The 26,933-nt window shown below is 36.9% G+C and overlaps 1 protein-coding gene across 2 annotated transcripts in view; it reads right to left on the minus strand.

Annotated features, from left to right (window-relative positions):
* Positions 1 to 7,283: 7,283 nt before the first annotated feature.
* The window catches only part of NELL2 (neural EGFL like 2), a 456,105-nt gene continuing 436,455 nt past the window's right edge, over positions 7,284 to 26,933 (minus strand). For both annotated transcript variants that reach the window (XM_082634702.1, XM_082634703.1), the window contains exons 19-21: positions 26,705 to 26,881; positions 24,958 to 25,182; positions 7,284 to 7,946 (exon numbers count right to left, since the gene is read on the minus strand). In XM_082634702.1, coding sequence (XP_082490828.1) covers positions 7,896 to 7,946; positions 24,958 to 25,182; positions 26,705 to 26,881 — 453 coding nt within the window. In that variant the 3' untranslated portion in view covers positions 7,284 to 7,895. The remainder of the gene's footprint in view (positions 7,947 to 24,957; positions 25,183 to 26,704; positions 26,882 to 26,933) is intronic.

The following is a 26,933-nucleotide window of genomic DNA, read 5'->3' on the forward strand; positions in this document are numbered from 1 at the left end:
TTTTCTTCATAACAAGGCAAAGCTATCTTCCTTTGGAATATATTTTAGAGATGATGAAATGATGCACGAAGACCTGCACTGAGAAATGTATCTACTATAGACGAAAAGCCCAAATTACTAGGAAAATTCAATTTGAAGTAGAAAATACATGCTACTAGATTCTTTGTGGAATAGTGAAATACCACCGAATAGAACACGATTTTAGACAGCACTGAATATGCTCTAAGAAAGACGATCTCATAAACACACTTGGGAGAATATAATTTGAATATAATTGTTCTCTTATTTAGCATTTTAAAGTTTTTATGAATTTCAAATATATCAGAAGAGTTCAGTTGGTGAATTGGGAGAAAAAAATTATTTTCTTCTCTGTAAAATAAAGCTCAGTAAAGGAGTCCTTATTTATAGTCTCAGGTCCTAAACCAAGTGTGTCCCTGGCTGGAGATATTTCTCTTGGAATATGGTGTTTAGTTCTAGGCATGACACATACACGGGCACATGAACAACAGGGAAACATCTAGAAGAGGACAACTGAGATTTTTTTTCTCAAGACAGATTAGAGGAATTCGAGGAATTTAATAGTGGAAGAAGAGGGTTCCAGAAGAATATTTGAAGATGAGTTAACATGTCCCAGAGAACAGAACTAGGACCAACATGACATACATTAAGTTGAAATTTAAGAAAACTAATTTCAGTTGATGTTCAGAAGAACTCAAAATAGTTCTTGGATGTTTTCTAGAGGAGGTGACTTTCCCATTTATGGAATATATGTAGGGAACTATTTGAAGATGTAATAATATGAATTTTGAACAAATATAAGAGGTTATAAAAGTAACCATCAGTGATACATATTAAAATTCCTTATACTAAAAATGAAAAGAAATAAATTATAAAAAGTAACAATATTTTGAGAAAAACATTGGCAAAAATTTGTGGAAGGATGTCCAACAATTATACATGAATATTTTTTTTACTGTTTATCTCATGTATAATTGATCAAAGGACTAGAGATATATGAGCAAAGGACATATGTAGAAAATGGCAATGCCTACATAAGTTTAACCTCACAGTTATTTAAAGACATTAAAATTAAAACAGTAATGTACCATTTTACACCTATAAAAAACTACAATGGAGAGCAAAAATTAAATTGATAATATCCAATGGCTACAAGGTTGTTTTAAAAGTAATTGCAGGGCTTCCCTGGTGGCGCAGTGGTTAAGAATCCACCTGCCAATGCAGGGGACATGGGTTTGAGCCCTGGTCTGGGAAGATCCCACATGCTGCAGAGCAACTAAGCCCGTGCACCACAACTACTGAAGCCTGCACGCCTGGAGCCTGTGCTCCGCAACAAGAGAAGCCACAGCAATGAGAAGCCCTTGGCAACTAGAGAAAGCCTGTGCACAGCCACAGAAGACCCAACACAGCCAATAAATAAATAAAATAAATCTATCAAAAAAAAAGTAATTGCATACATCGCCAGTGGAATGTTCTTTGATACAGCCTTTGGACAAGCAATAAAACACGTTAAATCAAGATAAGGGTAGGGGATTAAGAGCTGCAAACTACTATGTATAAAATAAATAAACTACAAGTATATATTGTACAACACAGGGAATATAGCCAATATGTATAATAACAATAAATGTATTATAACCTTTAAAAATTATGACTCGCTTTGTTGTATACCTGAAACAGATAATATTGTACGTCAACTATACCTCAGCTAAACTACATTATTCGAACAGTTCACAACTTGCTTCATTAAATCTACTGTTGATAATATAGTCTAAAAAATAGCTTACACCATATGAATTGCAGCAGCACCTATAACAGTGAAAAAGTTAGAAGGAAATAAACTATATTTCTAACAGATCAATGAAATATTTACTAGTCCTTAAAATTTTATAAACTTATAATAATATAAACATTGTTTACAATAAAATATTATGCAAAATGTAGAAATAAAAAATGATACTATGATTGCAACAATGTAAAATATGTAAGCATTTGACAAAGAGCAAAGAAAAATAAAACCGGTACCAAAGGTGGTGAGATCATTTGATCTTTTTTTTTTCTTTTATTACCTGTCTTTAACTAGTATTGTATTTATTTAAAAACATAATTAGGAATGGAAACCTTGCAGGCGTTATGGTGTATATTTGTTTAAAGCCTTGCTTCCACAAATCTAGGTACTTCCATATGTGCATGTAAAAACTAACTGGCTTAGTTTTGGGTATAGAAATATAAATGAAAACACATTTAGTCGGGACTTCCCTGCAGTCCAGTGGTTAAGACTCCTAGATTCCACTGTAGGGGGCACAGGTTCTATCCCTGGTCAGGAACTAAGATCCCACATGCCATGCAGCATGGACAAAAGAAACCCCCAAAACAACAACAAAAAAAACCCACATTTAGTCAATTTGTAAATTCATTTACCTGAATGTCAGCAACAGATAGCATTATTTTGAAATATCTGAAATATACAGAATAAAACGATAAACAGATATTACCAACACAGTTACACACCCTGTGTACCTGGCACCCCTCTTCCACCTCTCAGAGACAGCCACTATCCTAATTTGATATTTATCATTCCCATGCATTTTGATATGCATTTTATGCATATTTGTACTTGCATAAATATAACACAAAGTTTTGCACATTTAAAAATTTTATGTAAATACTGTAAAAAATGTTCCTTTTTTGCATCTTGTTTTTTACTCAACATGTTTCTGAGATTCATCCATGTTGCTATATGTATTCATTTGCATCCTCTAGAGTAGTCTGTAATATAAACATACCACATTTTTTTTATTGCTGATCCCACTGATTGACATTTGCGTGGTTTCTAGAATTTTATTACAAATAACGCTATTATGAATCTCTTGCATGTCTTCTTATACACATTTATGAGCATTCCTATAGATCAGTGCTGTCCATTAGAACTTTCTAGGATGATAGAAATATCATTGTGCTGTCTGTAAAGTAGCCACTAGCCACTAGTCAGAGTAGCCATTGAGCCCTTGAAATATACTCATGCAACTGAGGAACTGAATTTTAATTAAATTAAATTAATTTAAATTTAAATAGACACAAATGACCAGTGTCAACTGTATTGGACAGTGCAGCTCTAGATCATAAATGTAGGAGTATGTGCTGGATCATGACAAGTGCATATCCTCGACTTTAGATATTACAGAACTGCCCCCCAAAGTGGCGTGGAGGTAAGTGTGATGTATATCCCACTACTGGTGTGCAAGACTTCCTGCTGTTCCACATCTTCACCAACAATTGGTGTTATCCTACTTTTTAATTTTTTTGATTTTTAAAAATATTTTTTCATTATGCTGTTAATATAAACTTACCCGATGACTAGGGAGCCCAACCAAATGTTCATGTTTATTTGCCATTTTGGGATTTCCTTTCTTGTGGAACAGCTATGTATGTCTTCTGACCATTTTTCTATTGGGTATTTTGTATTTTTTTCCTTTTTAGGAGTTTTAAATACATATATTCTGGTTGCCAATCCTTTGTGAATATATATACTCCAATATCTTTTCCAGTCCATGGCCTGTCTTTTCATCTATTCCATATAGTAGAATTTAACTATGATTTTATGATATATGCCTTTTGTGTCTATTTTAAACTATCCCCAGGTCAGAAAGCATTCTCCTAAAATGTCTTCATAAATTTATTTTGCTTTTTATATTTAGGTCCTTTATCTATGTAGAATTGATTTGTGTGAAATAAGGACATAATTTTATATCTTTGCTTTTCCATAAGCAATTTCCACATGCCCAATTCTTCAGTATAACCTCTGTCACATATCAAGTATCCATTTGTGCATGGGATGCTTTCTGAGGTCTTGATGCTATTGTAGATTGATCTGTCATCTATTTTATTTATTCCCATAACAAAGACTCTTAATTCCTATAGCTTTATACCCTCTTGATATATGATAGAATAAGTCTCCCCTGCCCCCAGATATAACTCTTCAAAATATTCTTGGCCATTTGCTCTTCTATAATAGTTCAGGATTTTTTCCTTATTAGCAATAGTGGGGAGATGTGACACTTTTATGACATTTAGTCTTCCTACCCATTTTTTCACGTAAGCAGGCTTTTTTTTTTGCAGTACGCAGGCCTCTCACTGTTGTGGCCTCTCCCGCTGTGGAGCACAGGCTCCGGACGCACAGGCTCAGCGGCCATGGCTCACGGGCCCAGCCGCTCCACGGCACGTGGGATCTTCCCAGACCGGGGCACGAACCCGTGTCCCCTGCATCAGCAGGTGAACTCTCAACCACTGCACCACCAGGGAAGCCCCAGCGGATCTTCTTTAATGTTAAATGGTCCTCATTTCTCACCCTCAATGTTGCCATCCTAGTCCAAATTCATTATCATCTTGTTGGAAATTCTGTGGTATAAATGTACCTCCTGTACCCAAGCTCAGCACACACCCCACCTGGCCCCAATCCCGGGTCTATACTCCATAAAGGGCATAGAGGAATCCTTTAATTGTCATCAGACTATGTCAGAGCTATGCTCAAATCTCTCTTAACAACTTCCAAATCACTAAGAATAAAAATGCTAATCTTTAATGATGGCCTAGGAAAACCTATGTGATTTGGTCACCAGCCGCTCCTGTGACCACATCCTCTGTAAGGCTCAGCTTGCTCAGTCCACTCAGGCCACATCTCAGACCTATTCATGCACAGTTCTCTCTGCTTGTTATTCTCTCCCCAGGTGTGTGGATGCCTCACTCTCTCACTTCATTAAATATCTGCTCCAATGTCACTTTATCTTAGAAAGGACTTCACCTCCGCCCTATCTAAACTAGCACCCTGGTCCATATCACTACTTCACTCAGCTTAATTTTTCTTCATAACACTTGGCATAGCATTTTTTTATTTGTTAATTTCCTTTTCCCTGCATTAGGATGTGAGCTCCATGAGGAAGCAATGTGTGGGTGCTTCCCCTCTGTACGCACTTTATTCACTGCAGTATCTGGACTGTTGCAGTGAAATTGGCTCATTGTATAAACTCTTCACACAGTGCCTAGGTATATTCTAGGACTTCAAAAAAAATTTGTTCAAGGTGGTTTTATATTTTCTCCATAAGACCATGCATCTCTTTTGATAAACTTATTCCTGGATCCCTTATATATATTCCTGGATATATATATATATATATATACATACATATTCCTGGATCCGGAAATATTCAATCTGAACACATTCATTGGTTCAAAGGTCCTTGGAAGAACATAATCTTATTTTTTCCCTTTTTTTCTTCTCACTGTTATGAGTTTTCTTTCTTTCAGAAGTCTATGGAAACCAGACTCTGAAAACCACCAGTATGCTCAGAGCCTTACAAAGACAACAGATTGGGAGTATGCAATTACAGCCTTGCTTCTTCTTCCAGAAGGCATAAAATATCTAAATGATGAATATATACAAATATATGGATGTAGATTGTGAGTATGTGTGTGTATACACACACACACAGGCAATACTATTTCTCACTCTCCTCATAAAAGCAAATAAAATATATTTTAGGGAGATTTAATATGAAATCCCAAATCTATATATGGGAGAAATATGTAGAAAAAACTTCAAATTAATACCCTCTTGGAGACTAAATTGCTAGTTACCATAGTAAATAATGCCCAATAAAAATAAACTTAGGACTTTCCTGGTGGCACAGTGGTTAAGAATCTGCCTGCCAATACAGGTGACACAGGTTCGATCCCTGGTATGGGTAGATCCCACATGCCACTGAGCAACTAAGCCCATGTGCCACAACTACGCAGCCTGTGTTCTAGAGCCTGCGAACCACAAATACTGAGTCTGTGAGCCACAACTACTGAAGCCCATGCACCTAGAGCCCATGCTCTGCAACAAGAAAGGCCACTGCAATGAGAAGCCTGCACACCACAACAAAGAGTAGCCCCTGCTCGCAGCAACTAGAGAAAGCCCACAAGCAGCAATGAAGACCCAACGCAGCCAAAAAAAAAAATATTTTTTAAGTAAAATAAACTTTATGCTCTGTTGAAATTTTAAATTAAATATAAAAAGGCTGCAGAAAAAATCGTTTATGATAAAACCAGGGAATATTGAGAGATACTTGAATTCACACATTCAATAAATATTACATATGCCAAAGTATTAAGACATTTATAAATTATCCTTTAGCTCAGCTCCTGTTAGGTTGTTCCCATAACAATGGGGAAGGGGTAGTTAAAATGCCACTTCACCATTTCTGTAGCTTGTGGGAGTCTTATTCTGTTCACTTCCCTTTTTTTTTTTTTTTCTTTAAAGAAGTCTCTAAACTAAAAGTGAATTTAATAATATCTTTATTTCCTTTTTCACCCTAGCACAAAACATATGACTAGGGCAATATTGGATTAACTCCTCTATTGGGCATCAGTAAGTTAATTTTTTCCTCCTGAGATTCTAGTGCATCAAAAATTTTAACATGTAATACCATAATGCCTCCTAAGACTGGGATTCTTTAAATTTTTATATCAAATTGTGAAGAACCAATTCCTGAAGATATTCCCAACCCTCACATACTCCCCTCCTTATGTATATCAGTTAAAGTCCTGGCAGGAAACAGATGGCACACTCGAGCTGGCTAATTAAAGACTGTTTAACAAAGGGATGATTTATAAAGATGCAACAGGAAATAGGGAAAACAACAAGAAATTGATCAGGTACCTGAAAGGACAAAGCAGCCAGAGTTGTTATTATCTCTAAGCCAAAAGAAGCAAATAGAAGTTAGTTATCAAAAAATGGAGGGGGTAGCTGAACAGAGAGGGTCACCTGTCAGGAGGTGTCACCTTCAGTAAGTGACACAGCTAATCATGGTAGTAACCTGGCAGGAAAGGAGCCAGCAGAATAAATATCCAAACGTCCTCTTTCTGATATCCTGCCGGGGGTCGCCACCGGTCAAACCGAATCAGAATCCAGAGGACAAGAGAACCTATTAATACAACGTATATAGGTCAGCCCCCAGGATATAAGGCAGGGTAAAAGGTGACTGAGAGGATACAGAGAAGCAGAACAAAGGTACCCATCACCCACCTCCCAGCCACTTCGGCATGTAATGTAGTGAAAATCACCTTTCAGTTTGGGAATAGCATGGTGGGAGTTTCTCATCAGTGGAACTACAAAGCAGTTTGTATACTGAGGCATCTGTGGGGGGAAAGGAACACATTATGCAGACACTCGGACATGTTATAAGGTAAGAGAAATATTTATTTAATTTTACACAAGAACGAGCTTATACTGAACAAATTCAACCAAATAATATTAAGTGCAGTAAAACAAGGGAATAAGGATGACATCTCTTGTTAGAAAATATTAAGTAACCATGCCTGTGCATTATTTTTATCATGACAATAACTCGTTGCAGATTTCTTCTCAGAGTGTATACTGTACATATAACATGTTATAGCTTCTTTGCTTTGCTTCAGAAAACAGAATTTGTTCACTGCCTTACATTTTATTTTTTGCAGTGAAGAACTGAACTGATTTGTGAAGATTCTGACCTAGAGGAAAATTTTCTGCACCAGTGAAGCTAGAGGCTTCCAAAGCTCCCGTAAGCTCAGGCTTTACATCCAGAGGTCGTGATGTCATGGTGTATATTTCACACCTATTCTTCTACATGCCGACGTCAGACGCAGTTGAGGTGGAATTCTGGTCTAGTGTTGCCCCAAGAAGTTTCCTTTTGTGATTTTCTCAAGCTCCACAGATTTCATAATTGAAAGTTTACTCAGCTATTAACAATGCTGCACTTAGCTGCCCACAAATCATCCACTTCAGCTTTTTTTTTTTTGGTCTTTTTAATGAAAGAACATTCTTTAAACAGAAATTTCTAGTGAGACAGTTAACTTCACAGTTCCTGAAGGCACTGTGGATCCACTGAGCAACAGATGTGGCCATTCTAGAGAAAAGAGAGGGAAAAAAAAGCATGGTATTACTTTTTAAGCCATTAGTCAATACTCATCGATTGGTACACATAACATAACTGAATGGTTTATTTGTTATTTATGTGCCCCTGACAGTTCAATGGCTCAATCACTTTTCATGTCTCTACTGTTGCACAACAAACTATGGCCAGTTATTTGTGGCAAATCATAAGCTAGCTTTATTTACCCCATGGCACTCTCTTAGCTCACATTTGTTGTTTTATTTACTCATTCACAAAATAAGCATTGAGTAAATTGAGCCTGAGATATGCTGATGAATGAATAAAGCAGATATGGTCACTATCCTCATAGGACAGTGCTTATAGTTTTGGGGGGGAAAGTTAATAAGCAAATGTACGATCAAAAATTGTGAAAAGTGCTAGAAAAGAAACAAACTAGGTGATGTCATGAGATGAGTAAATGTCTGGCTACTTAGATTGGGTGGCCAGAGTAGACTTCTCTGTAGAAGTGATGTTTAAACCAAGACCTCAAGACAGATTTGTGAAAAGGTAGGCCAAGAGCACAGGGAACAGAATGAGTAGAAGGCTTTAAAGTGGAAAGGGTTTTGCGTAGGTAAGAAACCTAGAAAGGTTTGGTCTGGGTGATAATTTTAAGTTGGTGAAGAAAACAGTGTAGAGATGAGGCAGGAAAAAGTCAAGGAAGAGCCAGATATGCATAATTCGTTTTTATAACAAAGTACCAAAAGAGTATGGTGTATTACAGAGAGGAAAAAAATTTGTATCTTGTTCTTTTGAATCCTTGCACTCTTAACTTTCTTCCACTGGCTAGCTAATAATAATGAAAATGTTAGTATTGTTACCACAATCATAAGATGATAATACCCTTCTACTTTTTGAGTGCGTACTCTGTGTCAGATACTTTGTCAGGCACTTTAAATACATTATCTAATTTCAACCTCAGAGCATTCCCAGTAGGATCACTATTAATAGTCATGTTTTTTTAGGTTCAGAAACTGAAGATCAGAAAGCTTAAATATCATGGCCCAAATCACAAAGCTAATATAATGGTACAGCTGGGATTAAAATTCAGGTTAGTCTGACTCTAAAACTCATCTTCTATTTGATATATTCTCTCAGATAATTGACTTTAGATGATTGAAAATGTATCAGACCTTAATATGATAAAACCAAAAGGGTCTGTTCACGTAAGATAAAACTTAAGAAAGGACTTTGGTACTTTAGCCTTTGTTGAAGCTTACCAAATGAGGGAAAAGCCGGTCTATATCCAAGAAGAGTATTATCAATTTAACTTAATCTTCTTTCTTTTTAAATTGTTATTAAGCAGAGTTCTTATTCTGACAGCAAAAGAGGGTGACATCCATCTCTTAGATCTCTAGCTGCATTTTAAAGTTTTGTCATTATGCTCAGAGGCAGAGGTTTTCTGGCTATAACCTGGTCACATGATCTTTCCCAATCCATTGACCCAATGAAGGGAGGGGTGTACCAGTTCCTGAGAATATCAGTTTCTCAAATTGTATGGATTTTGAGCAGAAAGAGAGTTAGGGAATGCTTGGAGCATGAGTATGTTTTAGGAAAAGAAGGTATATTTTCCAAGCCTTCCAGTAGTGTTTTTCATATTCCATATCAATTCTGCTATAGCAACATAAATGCTCTACAGACCATGTCATTGGAAGCTCCCCAATTAGAGAAACATAGCTCATACAAGAAAGATTGATAAAATATTCCACTGAGGTTCCTGTTTCAGTAATGGCAGAGTTACTTATTTAAGACTATCTACTATCCCTCCTATGGATAACTATAAAGTTTGGACAAAATATAAAAACTATTTAAAGCAATGGAGAGTTACTAAAAGCAGGAAGACAATGGAGGAGTTTCAATCTTTAAAAGAAGGAAGATGTACTGTTTGAGATTCATTTTTTTACTTGTCATTTTCCCTTAGGGCACTCCCTAGTCTGTGATGCTTAGGATAACTATAACTCAAGCAGAAAGCCACAACCTGCTAGGGCCCACATGTCAGAGGACAATATTTAGGGCTCTGTTGGGCTGCAGAGTGGCTGGAAATTCAGGAGGAAACGTCTAGAAAGGAGGGAGTGAATCAACATGTCAACTCCCCTCAAATCTGTGGCAGGTCTTTGAATTGCAGAGGAGACTCTAAAGAGACAATCAGAGAGTCACAGCTTGAAGTTTGAAAGATCTGAGCAGATATTTCAGATGCTGCTCACTGTGGGTTTAAAATCTATGTCCTGCCAAGTTAGAAGGGACTGATAAAAAATTCAGGCTTTCCACTGAAAGCCCAAAAGTGCCATGATTAGGAAGAAAATGATGTCTCAAGATTAAGAGATTCACCCTAAAACTAAGGGTACACCTGGAATAGACCCACCTAACCAATGTAAAGCCCAGTCTTTCCAACTGCAAGATGACTGGCCAGTAATTTGCAATCTGCTAGAACAAAAATAGTCTTCAGAAGAAGCTAATAGAATGTAGGGTCTATACTATGTATTATCCACAATATCCAGTAAACCATAAACATTACTAGACATGTGAAGAAAAACAGAAAAAAGTGACTCCTCACCAAGAGAAAAACTAGTGAATAGAAATGACTCAAGGTTAATCCAGATGGTAAAAACTAGAAAGTAGCTATTACTAATACGTACAAAGATAAAAGATGGTCATAATGAATGATAAACATGGTAAGTTACAGCAGAGAAATGAAACTATAAATAGAATTAAATAAAAATTCTGGAACTGAAAAGTGCAATATTCAAAATGAAAAATTCGTTGGATGGGTTTAACAGCAGATTAGAGATGGCAGAAGAAATAGTCAATAAATTAAAAAAAATAGAAATTATCCAATCTTTAAAAAAAAAGAGAAAAAGATTGAAATAAAAATAGAAACTTAGTGACCTTCAGGATAATATTAAACCATATAACACATGTGTAACTGGAGTCCCAGAAGAATAGGAGGGAAATAATGTGGCAGACCAAATATCCGAAGAAACAATGGCCAAATTTTTCTCAAATTTGGTGAAAAAAATCTACTTAGATACTCAAAAAAGCCCAGCAAATACCAAAGAGAACAGAAAAAAAAAATCATACTTAAGTGCATAAGAGTCAAAATTCTAAAAACCAAAGATAAAGAAAGAATCATGAAAGGAGACAGAGGAGGAAAAAAAGACATATTACATATAAGGGAACAAAAGTACAAATGATAGCTGAATCCTCATAAGAAATAATAGAAACTAGAAAACAGTAGAGTACCACCTTTAAAGTGCTGGGACAAATCTGTCAATCCTGAATTCTATATTTAGTTAAATATCCTTCAAAAATAAAGACATTTTCAAATAAATGTAAGTTGAGAGAATTTGTGGCCAGTATACCTGCAATCTGGAAAATGCTAAAGGAAGTTATTCAAGATAAAGGGAAATAACACTAGATGGAGATTAAAATGTGTGCGAAGAACTGAAGAGCACAAGAAATAGTAAATATGTGGATAAATATAAATATAAAATAAATATAAAATTAAAACATAGCATTTTTTCTTCTATTAATTTGCTTCAAAGATATTTGACTTACTAAAGCAAAAATATTGATAGTAATACAGATTTTTAGAGTTTATAGTATATATAGTTATAAATATGATTATTATAGTGCAAAGGTTAGGGGAATGGGATTATATTATTTCAAAGTTCTTACATTTTATATGAATTAGTATAATATTAAATCTTATTATACTGTAATAAATGAATGATACATGTTACAACTACTATACCAACAACTAAAACAATCATAAAAAGAGTTATAGTTAAGAATTCAAAAGAACAAGTAAAATTGAATAATATAGAAAATATTAACAAACAAAAAGAAGGAAGGAATAGATGATTAAGAATAAAAAAAATAGATGGAACAAGTAGAAAACAAATGGCAAAATGGTGGCCCCAAATCCACCAACGTCAAAAATAATATTAAATGTAAATAGACTAACACTTCAATTAAAAGACAGAGATTGTCACACTGGATAAAAAAGAAAGAACTATTTATACATTATCTATAAAAAATGCACTTTAAGTATAAAACCATAGATAGGTTGAAAGTGGATGAATCAAAACAATATACTGTGTGGCTAAAAAAGTACCAGACAATGGACTTCCCTGGTGGTGCAGTGGATAAGGCTCCATGATCCCAATGCAGGGGACCTGGGTTTGATCCTTGGTGAAGGAACTAGATCTCACATGCATGCTGCAACTAAGAGTTTGCATGCCACAACTAAGGGGCCCACCTGCCACAACTAAGGAGCCCACGTGTTGCAATTAAGGAGCTGGCAAGCCACAATTAAGGAGCCCACCGGCTGCAACTAAGACCCAGTGCAACTAAATAAATGAATGAATAATAAAAAAAAAAATAGTACCAGTCAAAATTGACTTCAAGTCTAGAAGCCTTGCTGGAGATAAGGAGGGACATTACATCATGATAAACTGGTCAATTCACCATTAGATATAAAAGAATACATACTGTGTGATCCATTTATAGGAAATTTTTAAATAGAAAAATAAATTTACTATAATGCAATAAGGTTTCCTATGAGAAGTAGGTATTGTCTGGGAGGGGACAACAAGGTACTTGCTAGATTGTTGGAAATATTCTATATTTTGATTCATCAAGCTTATAAAATTATATACAAAATAACTATGCACTTCACCTTAACAAACATTACCTTGATAAAAACTAGAATAAAAGGTGACCCACTGAAACTTAGGTTGCTAGGAATAGTAACCACCTACTGTCATAACTAATTATAAAATCTATTTTTATGTAGTAACACAGTAAGTTTCCTTAACACCTTGTTATTTCTGGCTATATTTATTGGTAAAGAAGTCATCATCACTCTTTGCATGGTAAACTCTATAACATTAAGATTAGAAGAAAGCTGACTTTCAGCTTTCAGAGAAATGTTTATATATGATATATATAATGTATAATATATTTTACTCTTATTTATATTTAATATATTTATTATTTATCAATCACTATATGGTATTAATATATTAATTAATGTTTATAAATTATACATACTACAGATATAATAAATATATGTAATTCTATATTCATATATATGTGGCTATAAATAATCTACATAAAAATTAATAATTTAAAATCCAACTATTATCAATATTTTAGTATGTCTTAATAGAATTCACTTCATATTCCTTTATTTTCAACCTTCTTGTAATCAAAGTGCAGATGTAATCACAAATAGTATTTTTATCTTAATTTTTATTATAAGCATTGTTAGTACATGAATAATTGAATAATGCAATCATATAATTACATATTATATAATTATGATATAATGTTATATGTTACAGAGTTACCATAATTTATTTAACCCATTTTTCCTTTGTTGGATATTTTGATTTCTTCCTTGATTCTGCATGCCAATTAATGTTGAGGTTAAAATTACGATGCATATACTTTGCTCCATATTTTAGATTATTTCTTTAGGTTGGATTCTCAGACTCAGGATTAGTAGGATCTTCTGGATATTTCTGTGGGGATGGGGAGTGGGCAAGGAGATGTATGTGTGGTTCTTGACATGTATTTTTCAATGTCACTAACATTGCATAAGAATTACAATTCCAGTACACCTCTGTCAGCATTGGAAATTATGGTGAAATATTTTTTTACTATAGTATGTGAAAATAATAATTCATTATGTTAGTTTATATTTAAGTGTCAATTATTTAAAACACTGATTTCCTTTTTTTGCAGTATTACATGACACATAGTCTATGTTTATTATTTTTATTTTAATTTTTTTAACATCTTTATTGGAGTATAACTGCTTTACAATGGTGTGCTAGTTTCTGCTTTATAACAAAGTGAATCAGTTATACATATACATATGTTCCCATATCTCTTCCCTCTTGCATCTCCCTCCCTCCCAACCCTCTAGGTGATAACAAACCACCTAGCTAATCTCCCTGTGCTATGTGGCTACTTCCCACTAGCTATCTATTTTACATTTGTTAGTGTATATATGTCCATGCCACTCTCTCACAGCTTACCCTTCCCCCTCCCCATATCCTCACGTCCATGCTCTAGTAGGACTGTGTCTTTATTACCGTCTTACCCTTAGGTTCTTCATGACCTTTTTTTGTTTGTTAGATTCCATATATACGTGGTAGCATATGGTATTTGTTTTTCCCTTTCTGACTTACTTCACTCTATATGACAGACTCTAGGTCCATCCACCTCACTACAAATAACTCAATTTCCTTTCTTTTTATGGCTGAGTAATATTCCATTGTATATATGTGCCACATCTTCTTTAACCATTCATCTGTTGATGGACACTTAGGTTGCTTCCATGTCCTGGCTATTGTAAATAGAGCTGCAATGAACATTTTGGTACATGACTCTTTTTGAATTATGGTTTTCTCAGGGTATATGCACAGTAGTTGGATTGCTGGGTCATATGGTAGTTCTATTTGTAGTTTTTTAAGGAAACTCCATACTGTTCTCCATAGTGGCTGTATGAATTTACATTCCGGCCAATAGTGCAAGACTGTTCCTTTTCCTCCAAACCCTCTCCAACATTTATTGTTTCTAGATTTTTTGATGATGGCAATTCTGACCGGTGTGAGATGATATCTCATTGTAGTTTTGATTTGCATTTCTCTAATAATTAATGATGTTGAGCATACTTTCATGTGTTTGTTTGCAATCTGTATATCTTCTTTGGAGAAATCTCTATTTAGGTCTTCTGCCCATTTTTGGCTTGGGTTCTTTGTTTTATTGTTATTGAGCTGCATGAGCTGCTTATAAATTATGGAGATTAATCCTTTGTCAGTTGCTTCACTTGCAAATATTTTCTCCCATTCTGAGGGTGGCCTTTTGGTCTTGTTTATGGTTTCCTTTGCTGTGCAAAAGCTTTTAAGTTTCATTAGGTCCCATTCGTTTATTTTTGGTTTTATTTCCATTTCTCTAGGAGGTGGGTCAAAAAGGATCTTGCTGTGATTTATGTCAGAGTGTTCTGCCTATGTTTTCCTCTAAGAGTTTGACAGTGTCTGGCCTTACATTTAGGTCTTTAATCCATTTTGAGTTTATTTTTGTGTATGGTGTTAGAGAGTGTTCTAATCTCATACTTTTACATGTACCTGTCCAGTTTTCCCAGCACCACTTATTGAAGAGGATGTCTTTTCTCCACTGCATATTCTTGACTCCTTTATCAAAGATAAGGTGACCATATGTGCGTGGGTTTACCTCTGGGCTTTCTATCCTGTTCCATTGATTTATATTTCTGTTTTTGTGCCAGTACCATATTGTCTTGATTACTGTAGCTTTGTAGTATAGCCTGAAGTCAGGGAGCCTGAATGCTCCAGGTCCATTTTTTGTTCTCAAGATTGCTTTGGCTATACAGGATCTTTTTTGTTTCCATACAAATTGTGAAATATTTTGTTCTAGTTCTGTGAAAAATGCCAGTGGTAGTTTGATAGGGATTGTATTGAATCTGTAGATTGCTTTGGGTAGTAGAGTCATTTTCACAATGTTGAGTCTTCCAATTCAAGAACATGGTATATCTCTCCATCTGTTGGTATCATCTTTAATTTCTTTTATCAGTGTCATAGTTTTCTGCATACAGGTCTTTTTTCTCCCTAGGTAGGTTTATTCCTAGGTATTTTATTCTTTTTGTTGCAATGGTCAATGGGAGTGTTTCCTTAATTTCTCTTTCAGATTTTTCATCATTAGTGTATAAGAATGCCAGAGATTCCTGTGCGTTAATTTTGTATCCTGCTACTTTACCAGATTCATTGATTAGCTCTAGTAGTTTTCTGGTAGCATCTTTAGGATTCTCTATGTATAGTATCATGTCATCTGCAAACAGTGACAGTTTTACTTCTTCTTTTCCAATTTGCATTCCTTTTATTTCTTTTTCTTCTCTGATTGCTGTGGCTAAAACTTCCAAAACTATGTTGAATAAGAGTGGTAAGGGGGCTTCCCTGGTTGCACAGTGGTTGAGATTCCACCTGCTGATGCAGGGGACACGGGTTCGTGCCCCGGTAGGGGAAGATCCCACATGCCTCAGAGTGGCTAGGACCATGAGCCATGGCCGCTGAGCCTGTGCGTCCGGATCCTGTGCTCCGCAATGGGAGAGGCCACAATAGTGAGAGGCCCGCGTACCAAAAAGAAAAAAAAGAGTGGTGACAGTGGGCAACCTTGTCTTGTTCCTGATCTTAGTGGAAAGGGTTTCAGTTTTTCATCATTGAGGACAATGTTGGCCATGGGTTTGTCATATATGGCCTTTATTATGTTGAGGAAAGTTCCTTCTATGCCGACTCTCTGCAGGGTTTTTATCATTAATGGGTGTTGAATTTTGTCGAAAGCTTTCTCTGCATCTATTGAGATGATTATATGGTTTTTCTCCTTCAATTTGTTAATATGGTGTATCACGTTGATTGATTTGTGTATATTGAAGAATCCTTGCATTCCTGGGATAAACCCCACGTGATCATGGTGTATGATCCTTTTAATGGGCTGTTGGATTCTGTTTGCTAGTATTTTTTGAGGATTTTTGCATCTATGTTCATCAGTGATATTGGCCTATAGTTTTCTTTCTTTGTGACATCCTTGTCTGGTTTTGGTATTAGGGTGATGGTGGCCTCGTAGAATGAGTTTGAGAGTCTTCCTCCCCTCTGCTATATTTTGGAAGAGTTTGAGAAGGATAGGTGTTAGCTCTTCTCTAAATGTTTGATAGAATTCGCCTGTAAAGCCATCTGGTCCTGGGCTTTTGTTTGTTGGAAGATTTTTAATGACAGTTTCAGTTTCAGTGCTTGTGATTGGTCTGTTCATATTTTCTATTTCTTCCTGGTTAAGTCTCGGCATGTGGTGCATTTCTAAGAATTTGTCCATTTCTTCCAGGTTGTCCATTTTATTGGCATAGAGCTGCTTGTAGTAATCTCTCATGCTCCTTTTATTTCTGCAGTGTCAGTTGTTACTTCTCCTTTTTCATTTCTAATTCTATTGATTTGAGTCTTCTCCCTTTTTTTCTTGATGAGTCTGGCTAATGGTTTATCTTCTCAAAGAACCAGCTTTACGTTTTATTGATCTTTGCTATCATTTCCTTTATTTCATTTTCATTTATTCCTGATCTGATCTTTATGATTTCTTTCCTTCTGCTAACTTTGGGGTTTTTTTGTTCTTCTTTCTCTAATTGCTTTAGGTGCAAGGTTAGGTTGTTTATTTGAGATGTTCCCTGTTTCTCAATGTAGGATTGTGTTGCTATAAACTTCCCTCCTAGAACTGCTTTTGCTGCATCCCATAGGTTTTGGATTGTCGTGTCTCCATTGTTATTTGTTTCTAGCTATTTTTTGATTTCCTCTTTGATTTCTTCAGTGATCACTTCGTTATTAAGTAGTGTATTGTTTAGCCTCCACATGATTGTATTTTTTTACAGATCTTTGCCTGTAATTGATATCTAGTCTCAGAGCATTGTGGTCAGAAAAGATACTTGATACGATTTCAATTTTCTTAACAAGGCTAGATTTGTGACCCAAGATATGATCTATCCTGGAGAATGCTCCATGAGCACTTGAGAAAATTGTGTATTCTGTTGTTTTGGGATGGAATGTCCTCTAAATATCAATTAAGTACATCTTGTTTTATGTATCATTTAAAGCTTGTGTTTCCTTATTTATTTTCATTTTGGATTATCTGTCCATTGGTGAAAGTGGGGTGTTAAAGTCCCCTACTATGATTGTGTTACTGTCCATTTCCCCTTTCATGGCTCTTAGTATTTGCCTTATGTATTAAGGTGCTCCTATATTGGGTGCATAAATATTTACAATTGTTATATCTTCTTCTTGGATCGATCCTTTGATCATTATATAGTGTCTTTCTTTGTCTCTTGTAATTGTCTTTATTTTAAAGTCTATTTTGTCTGATATGAGAATTGCTACTCCAGCTTTCTTCTGATTTCCATTTGCATGGAATATCTTTTTCCATCCCCTCACCTTGTCTGTATGTGTCCCTAGGTCTCAAGTGGGTCTCTTGTAGACAGCATATATATGGTTCTTTTTTTTTCATCCATTCATCCAGTCTATGTCTTTTGTTTGGAGCATTTAATCCATTTACATTTAAGGTAATTATCAATATATAAATTCCTATTCCCATTTTCTTAACTGTTTTGGGTTATTGTAGGTCTTTTCCTTCTCTTGTGTTTCTTGCTTAGAGAAGTTCCTTTAGCATTTTTCATAAAGCTGGTTTGGTGGTGCTGAACTCTCTCAGCTTTTGCTTGTCTGTAAAGGTTTTAATTTCTCCATCAAATCTGAATGAGATCCTTGCTGTGTAGAGTAATCTTGGTTGTAGGCTTTTCTCCTTCATCACTTTAAATAGGTCCTGCCACTCTCTTCTGGCTTGCAGAGCTTCTGCTGAAAGATCAGCTGTCAACTTTATGGGGATTCCCTTGTGTGTTATTTTTCCCTTGTTGCTTTTAATATGTTTTCTTTGTATTTAATTTTTGATAGTTTGATTAATATGTGTCTTGGCATGTTTCTCCTTGGATTTATCCTGTATGGGACTCTCTGTGCTTTCTGGACTTGATTAACTATTTTCTTTCCCATATTGGGGAAGTTTTCAACTATAATCTCTTCAAATATTTTCTCAGTCCCTTTCTTTTTCTCTTCTTCTTCTGGGACTCCTATAATTCGAATGTTGGTGCATTTAATGTTTTCCCAGAGGTCTCTGAGACTGTCCTTAGTTCTTTTCATTGTTTTTTGTTTATTCTGCTCTGCAGTAGTTATTTCCACTATTTTATTTTCCAGGTCACTTATCTGTTCTTCTGCCTCAGTTATTCTGAGGCATTTTTAATGAGTATTTTTAATTTCATTTATTGTGTTGTTCATCATTGCTTGTTTCCACTTTAGTTCTTCTAGGTCCTTTTTAAATCTTTCTTGCATTTTCTCTATTCTATTTCCCAGATTTTGGATCACCTTTACTACCATTATTCTGAATTCTTTTTCAGGTAGACTGCCTATTTCCTCTTCATTTGTTAGGTCTGGTGGGTTTTTACCTTTCTCCTTCATCTGCTGTGTGTTTCTCTGTCTTTTCATTTTGCTTATCTTACTGTTTTTGGGCTCTCCTTTTCACAGGCTGCAGGTTCGTAGTTCCCGTTGTTTTTGGTGTCTGTCCCCGGTGGCTAAGGTTGGTTCAGTGGGTTATGTAGGTTTCCTGGTGGAGGGGACTAGTACTTGTGTTCTGGTGGATGAAGCTGGATCTTGTCTTTCTGGTGGGCAGGTCCACGTCTGGTGGTGTGTTTTGGGGTGTCTGTCACCTTATTATGATTTTAGGCAGCCTCTCTGCTAATGGATGGTGCTGTGTTCCTGTCTTGCTATTTGTTTGGCATAGGGTGTCCAGCACTGTAGCTTGCTGGTCGTTGAGTGGAGCTGGGTCTTGGCATTAAGGTGGAGATCTCTGGGAGATTTTTGCCATCTGATATTACATGGAGCTGGGAGGTCTCTTGTGGACCAGTGTCCTGAAGTTGGCTCTCCCACCTCAGTGGCACTGATGCCTGGCTGGAGCACCAAAAGGCTGTCCTCCACATAGCTCAGAATAAAAGGGAGAAAAAAATAGAAAGAAAGGGTAAAAAATAAAATAAAGTAAGATAAAATAAAGTAATTAAAATAAAAATTAAGAAAAAAAATTTAAAAAGAAAAAAAATGGACAGACAGAACCCTAGGACAAATGGTGAAAGCAAAGCTATACAGACAAAATCTCACACAGAAGCATACACATACACACTCACAAAAAGAGGAAAAGGGGAAAAAATAATCTATCTTGCTCCCAAAGTCCACCTCCTCAATTTGGGATGATTTGTTATCTATTCTGGTATTCCACAGATGCAGGGTACATCAAGTTGATTGTGGAGATTTAATCCGCTGCTCCTGAGGCTGCTGGGAGAGATTTCCCTTTCTCTCCTCTGTTTGCTCAGCTCCCAGGGTTCAGCTTTGGATTTGGCCCCGTCTCTGCGTGTAGGTCCCCTGAGGGCGTCTGCTCTTTGCTCAAACAGGACGGGGCTAAAGGAGCAGCTGATTCGGGGGCTCTGGCTCACTCAGGCTGGTCTGGAGGGAGGGGCATGGAGTGCAGGGCGAGCCTGCAGTGGCAGAAGCCAGCATGATGTTGCACCAGCCTGCACGCCATGCGTTCTCCCAGGGAAGTTATCCCTGGATCACGGACCTTGGCAGTGGCGGGCTGCACAGGCCCCCAGGAGGGGAGGTGTGGATAGTGACCTGTGCTCGCACACAGGCTTCTTGGTGGCGGCAGCAGCAGCCTTTGTGTCTCATGCTCGTCTCTGGGGTCCGCGCTGATAGCCGCGGCTCGCGCCCGTCTCTGGAGCTCCTTTAAGCAGCGCTCTTAATTCCTCTTCTCGCGCACCAGGAAACAAAGAGGCAAGAAAAAGTCTCTTGTCTCTTCGGCACCTCCAGACTTTTTCCTGGACTCCCTCCCAGCTAGCCGTGGTGCACTAACCCCTTCAGGCTGTGTTCACGCCGCCAACCCCAGTCCTCTCCCTGCGCTCAGACCGAAGCCCGAGCCTCAGCTCCCAGCCCCGCCCACCCCGGCGGGTGAGCAGACGAGCCTCTCGGGCTGGTGAGTGCTGGTCGACACCGATCCTCTGTGCGGGAATCTCTCCACTTTGCCCTCCGCACCCCTGTGACTGCGCTCTCCTTTGCGGCTCCGAAGCTTCCCCCCTCCACCACCCACAGTGTCCACCCGCGAAGGGGCTTCCTAGTGTGTGGAAACCTTTCCTCCTTCATAGCTCCCTCCCACTGGTGCAGGTCCCGTCCCTATCCTTTTGTCTCTGTTTTTTCTTTTTTCTTTTGCCCTAACCAGGTACGTGGGGGGTTTCTTGCCTTTTGGGAGGTCTGAGGTCTCCTGTCAGTGTTCAGTAGGTGTTCTGTAGGGGTTGTTCCACATGCAGATGTATTTCTGGTGTATCTGTGGGGAGGAAGGTGATCTCTGCGCCTTACTCTTCTGCTATCTTCTCAAATCCTATTGAGTTCCTCTTTTCTGATAGCTGTATTCTTTAGTGAATTGTTTATTTATCCTTTGTTGATTTATTTATGGGGAAATAAGTATTTTTAAATTAATTTTCATATATATTTAATCTAATAAAGAAATCATATCTGTTGAAAATTTTTTCTAGTTTCTAGTTGTGATCTTATATTTTGCTAATTTTATCTATAGAAGCTCTAAATTTTCTTTGAGGTAGATTTTATCACTTTTAAATTACAAAAGGCATCTTCCTTCAAGAATTTTGATAAATATTTGATTACTTATCTTTGCTTTGATTTATTTTTAATATCTAGCACTTTTTCCACATGGAATTTGTTTTGATACATAATATACTAGTATATACAACTTACATCCTTCAAACTGCTGTCCAGTCATTCCAGTATTTATAGAATAATCCTTTCTTCCTCTTTTGATTTGCAAAGCTCTCCTGATCATATATTAAAGTATTCATTATAATAATGTTCATTTATGGGGTATTTCTTTCCATAGATAGACTTAGTTATCTATTCTAATTTTAGCACAGATGTCCACTTTCCAAACTTGAAGTTTATGGTTTCTAATAGATGAAGGCAACATTTAGAAAGTTAGGAGCTTCATCCTCTTAAAACTATTTTTTTCCATACCTCAATTATCTCAGTATTATATCTAGAGTCTCCCCAGGAGTTAAAAGTGGCCCTCTGGTTTCCAATTTCCCAAGTGTCCCACTCAGTGATAATTTATTAAAGGGAATGACCCTCTAATACCTCCTCCCTCTTTATTTCTCAGCTGGGTACATCCCTCTTTATTGTCTGGAGCTCAAAACATAATTGCCTGAAAGCTCTCTGACTCATCATAAGGGTGTGTAGTCTCTATTAGATTTAGGAAAGACAAAATTAGTAATTCTTTTTTGATGCAATAATTCAACTTCTGAGTGGAGGAAACATTTTTTTTTAACCTAAGCAAATTACATTTGAAGACATCTTTAAAAAGGGAAGGGAGGGCTTCCCTGGTGGCGCAGTGTTTGAGAGTCCACCTGCCGATGCAGGGGACACGGGTTCGTGCCCCGGTCCAGGAAGATCCCACATGCCGCAGAGCGGCTGGGCCCGTGAGCCATGGCCACTGAGCCTGCACATCTGGAGCCTGTGCTCCACAACGGGAGAGGACACAGCAGCGAGGGGCCCACGTACCACAAAAAAAAAAAAAAAAAAAAAAGGGAAGGGAAACTCTTAACTCTATTTCTCCCAGCTAACTCTTAATTCCTCAGGAAGTAAAACTGGTTCATGCATTGTACAGCCTCTTAGCACAGTGCAACTTTCCTTTAGAGCATCCATCAGAGTTTGTAATGTTGTCTTCATCTGTTTCATGACTTAATTAATGTTTCTATACTCCACTACCTACAATAATAATAGTCAATATTTATTGAGCGCTTACTCTGAATGCATGTGAAATGTGTAGGAAACTTTGTATGGATCTTCTCAATTCTTATAGCAACTTTCTCAAGTAGATTCTATAATTATTCCTAGGTAAGTATTATTATTATTCCCATTTTTAGATGAGAAAAATGGAGCCACAGGGAGGTTAATAAATATCCCTTGAGGTGACATTGCTAGTGAGGTTGACCAGGTTTTCAATCCAGGTAGCCTGATTCCAGATGCCACATTCTTCACCTCTAGGCCAGCGCTTTCCAATACAATATTCTGCGATGATAGAAAGGTTCTCTATATGTGCTAATACGATAGCCACTAGCACGTGTGAGCATTTGAAATGTAGCTTGTGTGACTGAGGATTGGATTTTTAACTTAATTTCAATGAATTTAAATAGCCATGTGTGGTTACTGGCTACTGTATTGGACAGCAGAGCTCTAGAAGCTGCTGGACAAAAATTTCCAGGAAAGATTATACCCATTTTTGCTTATCATTCTACCCTGGTTCTGGCACAATACCCCACATAATTTGTATTTATTGACTAAAACAAATAACTCAGAAGCGGTAGGATGGGGAGATGATAAGCAAAAACGGTGCTCTGAAAGCACCAAATTGTAAAGGATGCTCACCTCTAATGAAATCTCTCAAGCCTGTTTGGTGTAAGTTTCATTTTTAAAATAGCACAAAATAAACATAATAAGATGAGTATTAGGGATTCATTTGGTAACACTGAGGATATTCTTATAACTCATACTTAATAAGAAGGGAAGAGGGAAACAGCATCAAATAGTAACCTCTGAGAATCGGCACTTATCTGACAAGAAATGAATTCAATGTCAAAATACACTTTCTGGACTATATTTCTACCATGAGCCAAAAAACCTAGTAGTTGTTTGTAAGGTGGTGAATGACAAGCTCATTCACACTCTTTTCCCCAGAAAACACTCTGTTTTTCTGCCTATTACTGAATGCATCTTTCTTGTTGGAAGTATCTGTCTGAGCTATATCTGGTGTTTTACATTCTATCACCCGGTATATGTATTTGTTGTCATTGCTCAGAACAATCATCTAACAGTTAGATTATGAGTGTAAAGAGACTCAACTCTATTTGGTAATTAAATGTCAGAAAGCATTTCCCTATTGGTCATGAATGCTGAAGTTTCTAGAAAATGCACCATTAAATGTACTCAAATGTACTCATATCAAATGTATATAGGGAGGATGGGAGGGAGGCTCAAGAGGGAGGGGATATGGGGACATATGTATGCATGTGGCTGATTCACTTTGGTGTACAACAGAAACTAACACAGTATTGTGAAGCAATTATACTCCAATAAAGATCTATTTTAAAAAATGTAAATTAAAGCAGCACTGCATATACATTATTAGTAACTTTTAGTAGTAAAAGTAACTTCCAAATGTGCTAATGCACTTTTAGAAAACCGCATTAAATGTTCCCCCAAAAAGCTATGCTTGATTGACAAATTGCATTAATTGAAAGAGCTAGAAATTTTGGCTTGAAATAGATAATAATAGCATCTCAAAACTTAAAGCATTTCACATTTCTTTGTCCTGTTACATCAAGCCACTCTAGTAAGAAATTTGTACTACATGAATCTGAATGAAATTGCTCTATTGAAAAAAAATTTTTTTAATGGAAATGCTCACTTAAAGAACCAGAGCAGTTATAGATATTTGGCTGTGCTATGGTGGGAAAAATCTGACATCTTTGCTTTCTTGCTGTTGTTAAGCTTTCCAGATTATTTACTTAGTTCTAGTGTTGATTCTAAAATTTTGACTATGAAGTACAATGACATCAAATGTTTGTAGGAACAATAATCAAAGTAGAATGCTTTCAACTTTGTCACCATCTGTGAATTCTATATACTCTGTCTACATTACCAGTATTTCTATTCTCAGTGAAGTAAAAGGCACAATGCTCTATTTTCCTATGAGAATAAAAAGAAAAATCTTTATAATGATTTTTCTCCAGCCGTAGGAATAAAATATGGTAAACAACAGATCTTAAATTTTTCAACTCAATGTAACTCACCACCACAAACCAAGAAATATGCCCATTTTTGCCGTATTGATTTTCACTTTGGAAAACATAATATGTTCACTTTGTTGATATATCTTATCTCATAAAAGGACTAGATAAAAATCAATAAAATAATATTGTCTTCTATCATGAAAGAAACATGAAGTTTGGTGGTGTACTATTTTTTTTTTAAGATGTGTACAGTTAGATGCTTTAGGGCAATTTACACAGGTTCTTTCTGTTCTGGTGATATCAGTAACCCATCATTCTGGTTTCTGACCAAGCACCTCCTTCTCCCTGAATATGCATTACAGGATGCACAGAACAGTCAGCCTTGGCACTAATAAAGCTAAGTGGCCCTCCTCCCATCTCTGTTTGAACAGTAAATAGGAAAGAAGATGCTTCCCATTGGCCAGGTTAAGCACATTAGTATCTGTGAATCCTGGGTGCAGCTGGCCAAGTGCTCCCTACTTGAATATAATGAATGGGCTTTACCTTGCACTGGCAGAGAGTACACTCAGTGCCATGTTTGATCCAAGAGGACCCAGTGAAACGAACCACATTCATCTCGTCCAGGCAAGTTTTGGTGATGTCATTACGGATGGTGTCGGCCTGGCAAGGGTCGGTGACACAGCGCGGACAGCACTCATTCTCTGGGAGGACACTGAATTCACACTCCACCTCTGGGCAAGGCAGGGGCCAACAGTCAACTTCCCCTTGCTATAAGGAAAGCAAATGAACAAGGGCAAAGGGAGGGGGAGGGAGGGCGTGGAGGGAGGTGAGGAGGGAGGGAGCACAGTGTTTACCGAATACTCAATTTATTTGATGGACATTTACACTCAGACCTTCACAGCTATGAATCTTGTAGGGAATCCACAAAAGCCCTATCAGAGAGATGAGAGCTATACTGCAGATGGATTATAAAACAGTCTTCAGGGGTTAAACAAGAACAACAATAAAGGAAAGCAAAAACTCCTTCTCTTAAAACAAACAAATTTGCATGCCCTTCTCTTTCCCATGACAAAGGAGAATTGTTTACTACAGAAGAGGTTTTTACTTAGTTTCTGCCTATGAGATGCTTTCTTCGTTTTTACGATCTTTTTCCCCTACCTTCTCATTTATTCCCTTCTGCAGAAACAAAGTTTTGTCCACTGACAAGAAAGTAGACTGAAATATGAAGGAAATTTGACAGTTATTCTTTGTTCATTTATACGTTTCTCAGTGTAGGGACTTTGGAAAAAACAAAACAAAACTAGGAGCTGATTTCAGTCTTTTTTATTCCACATGAGAAAACTGTGTGAATTGGATCTTTTTAAAATTTAGTTCCCACCTGTTTCCTATTTTCTTCATAATTCTGAGTCTCAGGATCTTGGAGATGAAAGCGGCCTTCAGGCACAGAAACTGACCTTGCTCTTTCAACTGATTTTTGGGTTGAAAGTATAAAAGGGAAGCAACAAAAAAGCATTGCCTTAAAAATATCTTCACACAAATAGAAAGGAAACTAGTCCTAACTTTAAAAGTAGCATCTGTGAAACTTTCTTCTATAAAGACATATAGATGAATTTTCTTTTTTATTTATACCACTAGAAAGAAACAAGAAATTTGGTTAAATGAAAAAATGATTGGTATTTTCCTTATCAAGTCTTCATTTTCTTTATCAAGTCTTCATTTTCTTTTTAACCTATTGTTTCCAGTAGAAGTTTCATAAATATATACATTCCATTCTAAGATTCTAGTAAGTATTTATTGCATATCCATATTATGTGTAAAACAGGGTGCCCACCAGAACAGCACTGACAGTAATAATCTTTAGAAAGAAAAAAAAGTGTGTTTTTTTTGTTTTTGTTTGCTTACATCTAAGCATAATTGATAGAAATGGATTAACAAAAGGTCTATTGGAAAAAGTGATTTTTTTAAATGCCATTATTCTGTTCATAACTGTCTCTAAGTAAACCTAAGCTGAGTGGGATTGGGGAAGCCAGGAGAGCCTTTTCTTCTTTTGAGCTCTGGAGATAGTCCTGAAAGACTGACATGACATGGTGTACCACATCTACCCCCAAATATTCCTTCTCAGACCCTGAATGCATAACCATCACCTTATCATCCTAACCAGGTTCACTTTTTATAACTCCCGACACTATGGCCAGGTACTGAATATAGGTGCAGGGGGCAGGGCAAGGTTGTTTTACAATTTCAATTCTGGGTTTAAACGTTTCCCTGAACTTCACGTAGCTGAACTTACCAAGCAGCGGCACTGTTGGCAGTTCTGGACCCAGGTGTCACCACTGTTGTACAAGGTTTCCCCATTTTGATGGAGGCACTGACTGCTCAGCCTTGGGTCACATTCGGGGCAGCAGAAAAGATCAACCGTGGGATTCTCACAGTCACAGACCATCCGTCGACACATTACAAATCCATTCTGTATGACAAGGGAAAAAAAGCAGATACCAAAAACCTCCATTTCTCAATAT

The sequence above is a fragment of the Mesoplodon mirus genome, assembly GCF_964341445.2.
Source record: "Mesoplodon mirus genome assembly, chromosome: 11".
Lineage (NCBI taxonomy): Eukaryota > Metazoa > Chordata > Mammalia > Artiodactyla > Ziphiidae > Mesoplodon > Mesoplodon mirus.